The sequence below is a fragment of the Alexandromys fortis genome, unplaced genomic scaffold (assembly GCF_014885135.2).
Source record: "Alexandromys fortis isolate MF-2015 unplaced genomic scaffold, M_Fortis_MF-2015_v1.1 scaffold_31, whole genome shotgun sequence".
In the NCBI taxonomy this organism is placed as follows: Eukaryota; Metazoa; Chordata; class Mammalia; order Rodentia; family Cricetidae; genus Alexandromys; species Alexandromys fortis.
In genome coordinates, this window is record NW_026067974.1 from 11,454,293 (window position 1) to 11,465,908 (window position 11,616).

Sequence of the window (11,616 nt, forward strand, 5' to 3'; positions counted from 1 at the left end):
TTGTCATTGCATCATTCCCGGAAACAAGACTTCTTGAGTCTTCCTTATTTGTTCTGCTCCTGTGTTGGCTTCATGCTATATCCAAAGAAGGAATCTAGAAGGCAAGGCTGTGGCTTTTTACCTTCACGTGCCAATTGCCAAAACCAATCCCAGAACTTGTCTGACTGGCTCTACGGAGGCACAGAGATAAACAAGGCTTGAGTAAACAAAAGAAAAACCTGCCCGTCCGTCCATCACGTGGCTAGGCAAGCAAGGTAGGATGTCTTTGTGGGCACTCGCTAAATCAGTTCCCATCCCAACGATAATGCAAAATATCCTTCCAGAGAAATGTGCCTTATTATCATGGTGGTAGCAGCGACTCAGGGAAGGAGAACAATAAAAGATGGGGACCCACTGTAGTAGTAAGAAACTAAGTACCTTAAGGGACTGGGGGTTTCTTAAACCTTTCGGACAGGAGCATACACTGGCCTCTCTTTCATGTATGTGGGTCACTCTCATCACCTTGGGATGTTAGACTTTGGCGAGCCTGGTGATATAACAAGGCTGCACATGCTCGTGAGAAGAAATGACCTTCCCGTCTTTGATCTCCTTGGTGAGGGTGCATATCTTAACCAGGATCCGGGATGGGGGTCCAGAGGCCTTGCAGGGCTTGTGCATCCCAGGGAGTGAAGACGATGTGTAAACTGGGGCGAAACACTCCATAGCTCTGGCTTGACGGGATGGCTCGCATTTGGTGGCACATGGGTTACAGGGAAGCCTAAGGAGAAACAGCAACAGCAACAGCAACAGCAGCAGCAACAACAACAACAACAACAGAATTTCAGCAACGATTAAGGAAGGGCAATGCTAGCTATGGAGAAGATGGGAGTGGCTAAGCTTTCGATACTTGTCACTCAAAATAAGCACTGCTAAATGCCTATTCATTCATTTCGTGCTGTGGTTAGTAGAAGAACCAGAATCGGAGCAGATCTCTTGGAAGACAGCCTCCTGGCTTGAGAAGTATCACCTGGGATAAGCTTATACGCTAGCCCCATGGCAACCGCACCGCACCAGCAGTCAAAGGCAGGGGCGGGGCTCTGCTCTCTTGTTTGCTAGTGGGAGATGTTGGGCGAACCAGTCAGCCCTCCTGAACTTTAGTTTTGCGCGGGCAGAGTGGACATAATGGGAACTAAACTCGCAGATCAACACGGGCGCGCAGCAAGTGGAGGGGCTTGCTATCTGGAAAATGGAGATGAGCCAGATAATTTTCTTGGGTGGGGAAAGTTTTCATACAGTTAGTGGTGATCTGGATCCCACTTATGGGGGAGTCTTGAGTACATCACCAGAAAGTGTCAAAGTACCCATTGAGTGTCTCTAAGTTGTTGTTGTTTGTCTGTTTGATTTTAGAAAACTGGAGTGGCCAGCAGTTTGCAGTACACTCTTACAATAGGTGATTTTTATTGGACAACTGGTGGCCTTTTGGCATACTGTAGTTCCTTAAAGGAAAAGCACCAGTTAGCGTTTGCACTTGTGTGGTGTGCGCATGCCCATAATGAGAGTATAGTGGGCAGAGGCAACGGGTTCTTTTGGGGTTGTCGTGTCCTTTGCAATTTTAATGAAGCTTTTGCGGGGTTCGTTTGGCCTGTATTACTTCAAAGAACTCGGGGCTAGCTGAGTTCTTTATGAGTCGGTAGGTTGGCTTATTTATCATTAAAACAAAACAAAAAGTTTATTTGTAAAAGAAAGGATCCTGAAACACACATGTCAGCATGCTCCTGTTGGGGTGAAGGGTAACATCTAGACAGAGTTGGGGGTTTCAGCCTGAGCTCTGTGGTCTCATATGGGACTAGGCTTGTACTTTCTTTTTTTTTTTTAATATTTATTTATTATTTATACAATATTCTTTCTGTGTGTATGCTTGCAGGCCAGAAGAGGGCGCCAGACCTCATTACAGATGGTTGTGAGCCACCATGTGGTTGCTNTATGCTTGCAGGCCAGAAGAGGGCGCCAGACCTCATTACAGATGGTTGTGAGCCACCATGTGGTTGCTGGGAATTGAACTCAGGACCTTTGGAAGAGCAGGCAATGCTCTTAACCACCGAGCCATCTCTCCAGCCCCAGGGGTTGTTCTTTCTCATTTCAGTAAAGAACCATGTTCATCTTTGACTAATGGTTCTAACCTTCCTAGTGTCGTGACTCTTTAGTACAGTTCCTCCTCTTGTGGTGACCCCCAACCATAAAATTGGTTTTATTGCTGTTTCATAACTGTAATTTTGTTACTGTTATGAATCTTATTGTAAATATTTGATATTTCTGAGTTCTTGGGAGACCCCTGTGAAAAGGTTGCTTGGCCCCCAAGAGATCACAGCCCACCCAGAGGTTAAGAACTGCTGTCTTAGTGGGATGCAACCTGTAAGGAACTAATTCGGTATGCTGCTTTTCAGACCAGTTTGGTTCCATCTCCATCTTAAACTGGGACTAGGTTACAACTGTAGGTCTTTAGAGAATATTTGATAATCACCTTCCAGATTTTCCCATCATTGACAAGGAGATCAAAGCATTGTTCTCTCAAGCCCAGCCCCTATCCCCTCCTGTGTGTGTGTGTGTGTGTGTGTGTGTGTGCATGTTTGCGAGTGTGTGTGTGTGTGTGTAGCTTGCTCATGTATATTGTTTTAATTTTACATACCTGCCATCAAAGCTCTCCAGAAGGCTTCGGTAGGTGGCAATCTCACACTCCAGCCGGGATTTGGTGTCCAGCAGAACTTCATATTCCTGGTTCTGTCTTTCCAGGGCACCCCGGATATCTGCCACCTGAGCTTCCAAGTTATGGATCAGACCCTGGATCTGAGCCAGCAGGGTTGTGTAGCGAGCCTCAGTCTCAGTGAGGATGCACTCCTGGGAATCTCTCTATGGGAGGGGTGGAAGATAAATTTAAAAGATGATGCTCTTCAAATTCCCTTAAGGTCATTGTTAAGGCCATTTTAAACAATAGTTACTTTGTGACCATGTTAGTGGCTCTCTGAGTCCTTTATCAATCACATCCTAGCCAAATACCTCCAAGATAAAAATGATAATATTGCTTTCCTTTATCCCTTCTCATTTTATCTCTCTGGTTAGCCACCCCCCCCCTCCACTTTGCCACTTAATCAGTCTGGTGAGAGAGGAAAAAAAATCTGCCTCACTTTACTGAAGCTCAGGCATTAAAACCATACCAGGACACGTCATTCAGCCAGTATCTGAGTCTTTCAAAGGAAGTGAGCAATGTTTAACTACAGGCATTTCCCTCAGTGGGTCAGTTCCATTATAAATAAAACATGAATGTTGGAATTCGAATGTGTCAAGTTCTTTCTTGTAAGATAATGGTGCGATTTTAGGTTTTAATAACCCTGGTTATTCATATGATTATCTGAGTTTTTATAGATGAGAAACATGACGTGCAATGAGTTGGACAACATCACCGGACTAATAGGGGATGAAACCCGGGGCAAGGTTTTCTCAATGCCCCTCCTAGAGGACAACTGAGCTCTATCTTGTTTCAGAGACGCAGTCTCAGGAAGCAGAGGTGGTGCTGGCTCTGGGATCTGAGCAGAACTCAGTTTTTTGGTGGCTTTGAGAAGGTCACTCACTGCTTTTCGACCTCAGCGTCTCTATCCGTGAACTAGGTGTGGAGCTGGCTTGGGAAAGTCCCCCACGTTCTTGGGACCTCATCAATAAAGTTGGATAGTGATTTATACCATCTCTTTCAGAACTTTGTTTCAGAATTCCAATATGATACTTTATAGTAATGCCTCACGTAAAATAAATCCAGTGCTCTCCTGGTGTTTCCAAATGGGTGCTCTGTGGGTCATGATCACTACGACACACCCCTGGGGGAGAAAGAGCTTTCACAGTCAAATAAGTTCTGGAATGCCGAGTGTTGCATATCTCCTTGGAGATCCATGGCGTGAGCCACCTTGCAGGCTAGCTTGTGGAGAACCTAACCTTTGTTTCACCCAACATTTCCAAGACTGACTTGACCATGCAGGTCTTTTCTAGCTACAGACCCTTTAACCGACAAGGACACAGCCTGAGAAATAGTGGAACACTCAGACATCAGGGACTGTCACCACCAGTGTAAGGTTAGGCTTGGTAAAACCTCCTGGGTACCATTCGGTGCTGGGCCTGCAGTTCAACCTCGAGGGCACTCATGGTACGTCTCAGTTCTATGATGTCCTTCTGGCAGCATTGCTGTTGTTGAGAGCTGGTCACTACTTGCTGGTTCAGTTCCTCCATCTGAAACACAAAGATTCCAGGCGTTTTGCAAGGAAGCAGGACATGCAGACAGACTCCTAGAAATGTCAGCGTATTGTTTTTGACTTGTTTGATCTCCCCTTACCTGTGCGTTGAACCACTCTTCTACGTCTCTACGGTTTGTCTCCACAATGGACTCATACCGACATCTCATTTCTTGTAGAATCTGATTCAGGTCAACAGCAGGGGCAGCTGTTACTTCAATGTTGACTCTGTCCCCGAGCTGGCATTGTAAGGAATTGATTTCCTATGGAGAGAGAAAGAATGTGAAGTTGTTTAGTGAACTGATGACCCTTACCCACTGTGTTCTTGTTTCAATCTGATAGAAATAATTTAGTTTAATTGGGTCTGGAAAACAGCTCACAACAAAGGGGTACATGATTTATAGGTGTTATTGAGGGACCCTGCGATGATTTCAGGTATGACTCTGTGCACAAATATGCACAGAAAAAGATCTTGTGACTAACAAGATCGGAGTTTCACAAATTTTAAGATCATTGCTAGGGATGAAAAATGGGGACAATAACATGGAGGTGGGCTTTGTATGGAAAGACCACCATCTCCAGGGTGCCCTATGAACTTGTGCCAGAACTGGCTTGTGCCAGAATGAGCTTTTTTCTAAAAGGAGGTGGCAGAAGTCTGTTCAAGGATCTCTACAAAAGCTAGTGAAGATGAGAAAATTGGGAGGATGGAGAATATTCTACCCACATGGCATTAGATGTAGCATAGTAAGCTGATGGTATGGGCTGCAGCAGTATAATCGTGGCTAAGAAATGGAGGCGTGTCTAGTGGGGATACACTTTGTTATACACAACTCAGAGAAACTGATGTTAAATGTAGGGGCTAACCTGTGCTAACTCTTGGCCTTTTTCTCACCTCTTCATGGTTGGTTTTGAGACACAGAAGTTCCTCTGTCAGAGACTGGACTCGCGCCTCCAGGTCAGCCTTGCTCAGAGTCAGCGTATCCAAGATCTGCTTCAGGCTCTTGGCATCGGCTTCCACGAGCTGGCGGATGGATAACTCAGCTTCGTAGCTTTAAAGGCCAGAAAGACAAAAAAAGGCATTAGAAAGCAGACGTACAAGCTCAGCAGAACTTCCGGCTTCATTCTCCTCTGGGACGCTCACTGAGTGTGTCTCTATGGGAGACTTTGTTCCTTTTTAGAAGTGAAACCATTTGATCCATATCATGACTTAGTCTGCCAGATTGGTGCCACCTTGCTGCCATTTGAGACAGAGGGAGTTTATTTTCCTTCCTTTGCTCCCAAAGGCGACACAGCATAAGAAAACCACTGGGCTTGGGTTCACGAAACTTGGTTTGTATTTTTGGCTTTGTCTCATATTGCAAACTTTTGTGTAAGTTCCTTCCTCATTATACCTAGGTTTTCTTGCCTGGATCAAGGTTGCGAGCTATTGGCCCTACCTGCCTCCCTGAGGGCAATCTTATGGGGCTGCGTGCCATGCCTGCAGGTGCTGTGTGCAGTGTGAGGGCTGTTAATCTCAAACGGTTGAATCTGAAGGTCTTTTCTGGGTTGGCGCTGATAGGCTATGGCTTAGCGGATGCAGGGACAGCCTCACGGGGAATGTTTACGTCAGACTCGGGGGTGAACCCTGTCACCGGCGACAGTGCTGGGCAGGCTTACTTGGCTCTCAAGTCATCTGCAGCCAGTTTGGTGTTGTCAATTTGTGAGACCAGTCTGGAATTCTCAGCCTTGGTACACAAGATCTAGAATTAAGAGATTGAACACACAAATGAGACGAACACCAAGATGCCCCACTTTAAGAACAGTGTGTTCCAGTTAGCAGAAGACTAGTTAGAATTCTCCTGAATCTTCAGAGAGATACTGAAGAGACGTGAAAAATACTGTGTATGTTGTTTTTTTTTCCTATGAAAATATTGCCTCTTTTCTGATTTTTCCCCATTACTATAACATACTAAAAAGCAAAGAGTCGAGGCATATTTTCTCAGAGTCTAGAATGGTGGCTGGAACATTTTTGTTGGTGTTCAGTAAATATTTGTTGAAAAAAATAAGAATTGAATAAACCCGTGTGTGTAGCAGCAAGCACTGGGCAGGAAACTGAGGTCTGGTATAGAGACACACTATTTAAATACCGTGAAGATGACAAGATGGATATTAAAGGTTCCAGTAAAGCAGTAACAGATAAAGAGCTAAAACTATTTGGAGACTTTAAAAAGCAAAATAACTTCTCAGAGACCTGTTCTCTTATTTTTGTTTAAGATATGGCCATTGAAATCTTATTAGCTTTCAATCCTGAGTTATAAAATGGCAGAACACACAATAAAAAAAGATATAGAACACATACGTATTATCTCAAGATGAATTTCACTGAAGGAATTCCTTTTTTCCCTCCCTCCCTCCCTTCCTCCCTCCCTCCCTCCCTCCCTGATTCCCTCCTTCCTTCCTTCCCTCCTTCCCACCCTCTCTTCTTCTCTCCCTCCCTCCTTCCTTCCTTCCCTCCCTCCCTCCTTCCTTCCCTTCCCTTCTTCTCACCCTCTCTTTCTCTCTCTCTCCCTCCCTCCTTCCTTCTTTCCTTCTTCATTTATTTTATTTTTTTTCCAGACAGGGGTTTCTCTGTGAAGCTCTGACTATCCTGAAACTCACTCTTTAGACCAGGTTGACTTTGAACTCAGAGAACCACCTGCCTCTGCCTCCCAAGTGCTGGGATTGAAGGCATGTACCACAACAGCTAACCTCTTTTTTTTTTCCATTCTTAAAAACATATCAGCATAGAAGTTTCTAGAAGGACTAAAATCTAACAGATAACCACGGTTTAGAGACCATTTACTCATAGTTTGATTCAGCACTCTGCCGAGTTCTTACCTTCTCCTGCAGGCCCTCGATGGTGGTGTAGTAGGACAGGTAGTCAGGGCACAGGACAGGGAGGGCCTTGCCACACTCCTCCTGGATCTTCTCTTCTAGTTCCGAGTTCTCCCCTTCCAGCATCCGCACCTTTTCCAGGTAGCTAGCGAGGCGTTCGTTCAGAATCTGCATGGTCTCTTTCTCGTGGCTGTTAATGCCGTCCCCGCACCAACCGTAGTCTTCCAGACAGGGATGGAAGTCGTAGACTCTTGTCAAGTAGTTAGGGGTGCGATAAAGGCAAGGGGTGCGTCGACAGCCCTGGCCCTGGGGAGTTCTTTGAGCGCGGCCAGTTGATTGGCCACCATGGCGACAGCTGTTGTCAGAAGAGCTGGTCAGAAAATTTGTATTCCCAGGGCAGTTTTGGGGGTCAGCTGAAGAAGAAATCAAGACTGTGGAGCCCGTGGTATCCATGGTGTGTGTCCAGCTTTGGGTTGTCTCAGAGTTTGTGGTCACCACCCGAAGCACCCTCAACTGGTCCTAAATGCCAAGCCTGTGGCTTTTCTTCTTTGAAGTGCTTATATAGCCTTCCTTCTAGGAGGTGACACAGGAGGTGGGGTGTTTTCCTTTCTAATGTTTATGTCGAACCCCACAGGAACGTCTCATTAATCTGCTTTTTACTCACCTGGGAAGAGTTACTTGTCTCATTAAAATGTGCGTTTAGGTGGTTACTAAGTTATTACCCATTGCAACTACTGCCTGTCATCCGGGTCTTCAAAAGGAGCTGCCCTCACGCTCTTCCCAGCAGCCCTTATGAAGCAGACGTGAGTGTGTTACGATCTTTAAATCCTTGCTGACCTCTCTAGCTGACATTCAGCTTCACCAGGAATGAGTCCAACCCTCTTTTCCTTTCTTCTTTAGAAAAGGGAAACTATTAATATCGGATAATTATCGGAGAACTCGGAAACCAGCATTTCACTTTGATTTTGATCTGACCAACTCAGTTCTCTACTTTTATAATTCAGACATGGTGAATATGGATTAAAATGTTCAATCAGGGCTCTGCAGGTCCAGTTGCTGGGATTATGTTAGATCTTTCCTGATAAGCTTCAAGTCTAACAAGGTGCTTCTTAGGAAAGACACTGAGAATTTTTTGATTGCCCACAGCCCATATTTTATAGCAGTTTTATTGCTCAGTGTTTACACATTACATAAATTCTGTTGGGCTTGATTTGATGTTGAAGGCAGGCGTGCTCTTCCTGAGGAAAACAGCATTTCATCATTTCTCAGAAGTTACTTGATTCCCGTGTTTCATGGAGGCTATAAGAGAGAATGGTTTTCTTACTTTTCCCATCTTCTAGAGGTGATCCACACCTGCTATGCTTGGATTAATGTCACTTAAAGGTCCATGTGTCATTGGCTTGGTCAATCAATGTGGTTGCTATGGGGAGATGGTAAATCTTTAGGAGGTAGGGAGGAAGTTAGATCAATGAGGGCATGTATGTGGAGGAGATCTTGGGCCCTAGCGCTGTCCTTTCTGCTTCCTATCGCTGTGGGAAACACTGCAACCAAAAGCAAAGGTGATGAAGAAAAGGTTCATCTTACATTTTTTTTTTTTTTTTGAGGCAGGGTTTCTCTGTAGCTTTGGAGCCTGCCCTGGAACTAGCTCTTGTAGACCAGGCTGGCCTCGAACTCACAAAGATCCGCCTGCCTCTGCCTCCTGAATGCTGGGATTAAAGGTGTGCTCCACCATGCCTGGCTTCATCCTACATCTTACAGTCTATCATGAAGGGAAGTCAGGCCAGGAACTCAAGCCAGAACCTGGAGGCCTGAACTGAAACAGAGGCCACAGAGGAACACTGCTTACTGTCGTGTTCTCTAGGTTTACAGTAAGCTGTCTTTTTATACCTCTCGGGATCACCTGCCCAGGAGAGGCACTGCCCACAGAAGGATGGACCCTTCCATATCAATCACTAATCAAGAAAATGAGCGCCAGACATGCCTACAGGTCTATCTGACAGAGGCACTTCGGTTGAGGTTCTCTCTTTTTAGATGACAATAGCTGTTTGGGTGTCCAAAATGAACCAGCACACGCCCCTTCCTCCTGGCTGCCATGAATCAGGCAGCTTCCTCCACCAAACACTTCCATTCTGACGTGCTCCACAGCGAGACAACTCACTATGTACTGCAACCTGTATAAGAATGAGGCAAAACAAACGTTTCCTCCTTCAAGGTGGTTCACATAGTATTTTTCTCCCTACAGTGATGGAAATTTGATGACTATAACATCCTTGGTTTGTGGTCCTCTTCCAGCTTCAAAACCAAAAGGGACCCTTGAGTTTTGCTAGCATCACACCACTCTGGCACAGCTTCCGCCTCTCTGACCCACCTCTCTGATACAGTGGGGTCATCCAAACAATTCAGCATAATCAGATAATTAGCAACTTTATGTCCCTTTTGCCACATAGCATAATATATAACAGGCTCCGAGATTAGGTCATGGCCATATTTGCAAGGAACCCCATAATTCTGAATAGTAGCAGCAAACAAAAAATTATAGTAATCCATTTTGTTTCAAAGGTACAATATTTGCATGAACAGCATGTTTAGCTTCACCTAAGGACAGAAAACCGGAATAAATAGAAAGGCATGTCATGCTCTTGGATGAAAAACAGAGTTTACATCATTAAATAAACTCTCAACTGTGTCTGTGTTAGTTTAATTCACATACCAAAAATGTATTCAGATCCTCTCAAAAATAAATGTTTTTTTTTCTCAACCAGATATGATATTTTGAAGATTTATGAGAGACATCAGTCATGGAAATAGAAATAGCCCTTTCAAGATATTACAATAAAACTCAAAACTTTAGTAATTAAAATAGCATGTTATTGACGTGTGAATAGTCAGACCAATACAATAGACTGGACATCCTGTGAAAAGAGTCCCAAGCAGATTTGGATTTAGTGTGTGATAAACAGAATGTTTAAAACCAATGGGGAAAATGCTGAAGTCACTTAGAGTCAGCCACACTCTGGGGACAATTCTGGATCACCACGCAGAGACAATGAATGCAGTCTCCCTTGGAGCAGACATGAAACACACAGATAAGGGAAAATGGCAGAAATCTCCAACAGTAAAACTCAGTGGAGGGACTAGGCAGGAAGAGCATGGAAGGTGACTGAGGATCCAGCCTAGGCAGAATGAAGAGGAACTACAGGACAAGGCTGGCCAGGTCAAGGGCATGCTGGCAACCATTGCCAGGCAACCAAAAACTTGAATTTGTTCCACAGGAATCATTAAAAAGTTCTGCATGTTCAACTATTGTGTTTGTTGGCTATCTTAAGAGTCCCCAAAATTTTGCTTGTTGACTGTCTCAAGACTGATAAAGAAACGCATCAAGATAGATTATGAAGACGAGCCACAGCATAGCCAGAATGCTGAAAATGAACAAAAATGAGCAGGTGGTGGAAAATTGATAGTGGCAAATCTCCACTCTTCTTTGACAATGAAAAGAGGGCAGCTGGCGCCTCTCTGGAAGAAGAGCTTCAGAACTATGAGGAAGAGGGATATCATGGGTGGGAAACACACGTGCTTACAGGGAAAGGAAAACTGACCACTTAATAACTAAGATATGGAAGAGTCCAGACTAGGAGTTAATGGATGGATTGCGGCTTTGCAGGAATCAAAGGGGAATCCGTCTGATTGTGCAAAATAAGGAAGTGAGTCATGAGAGAATCAGCTTGCAAGGAGAGAAGCAGTAAGAGGAAGAGAAGCACTAACTTCCGGACTTTCCTATTTTGGTCCTGAAAGTAATAAATCAATTTGTGGACTTTATATAAAAGTACATTGAAAGAAAGAAGCTATCGTGCAGATCTACAGATTGCGAAAGAAAGCTACTGTTAGCACTGCTATGTGTCTCCTTCTGGACTTTACACAACTTTGAGATTATGAAATGACTCAAATGTTAAAGTCAAGCTTATCAATATTTTATAGGTTCTTAATATTGAGTTGCTGTTACAAAGTCCTTCCTTGTTCTGAAGTGTTAGGTGAATTCTTCATTTTCTTTTTAGCCTGTTTGTGATTTACGTTTCACATCTGAAATTTTGATCTATTTGGAATTTGAATATATGAGAAAAGTAGTGAAGGTTCATATGTACAGTTGCAACACAGATTATAATTTTACAGCCCACAGAGGTTTAAACACACACACACACACACACACACACACACACACACACACAAAATCATCACCCAGATTAAGAGATAAAACAGCAGACACCAGCCTTGTAACTTCCTTTCTGTATTTTTTTCCAGCTAAACCACCCCCCTCACAGTGGCCCCTACATCAGATGCTCAACACTGTAGGCAAGCCTTGTGTGTTCTTGAGGCTTATATAAATATAATCATATTGTTTGTACTTCCTTGTCCCTGAGAACTTCCTCTCATCAGGTATCCGAGATTCATCCATGCTCTGATAATTCATTATTGCTGCTGCCTACTATTCTCCTGCCTCAGCTTAGATGGTGCT

At 44.2% G+C, this 11,616-nt stretch overlaps 1 protein-coding gene across 1 annotated transcript; it reads right to left on the reverse strand.

Annotated features, from left to right (window-relative positions):
- Positions 1-510: 510 nt before the first annotated feature.
- Krt39 (keratin 39) lies at positions 511-7,559 on the reverse strand. The gene is made up of 7 exons (XM_050156933.1): positions 7,110-7,559; positions 5,910-5,992; positions 5,146-5,302; positions 4,355-4,516; positions 4,126-4,251; positions 2,666-2,886; positions 511-757 (listed from the first exon to the last, which is right to left on the reverse strand). Exons 1-7 carry the CDS (start codon positions 7,557-7,559, stop codon positions 511-513), a joined length of 1,446 nt encoding a protein of 481 aa, XP_050012890.1.
- Positions 7,560-11,616: the final 4,057 nt, after the last annotated feature.

Coding starts and splice junctions, on each gene's coding strand:
- Krt39 (XM_050156933.1), bottom strand. CDS start 7,559: ATGGATACCACGGGCTCCACAGTCTTGATTTCTTCTTCAGCTGACCCC. Junction 4,252..4,354: donor AAGAGTGGTTCAACGCACAG/GTAAGGGGAGAT, acceptor TTTGTGTTTCAG/ATGGAGGAACTGAACCAGCA. Junction 758..2,665: donor CTGGAGAGCTTTGATGGCAG/GTATGTAAAATT, acceptor GTTTCTCCTTAG/GCTTCCCTGTAACCCATGTG.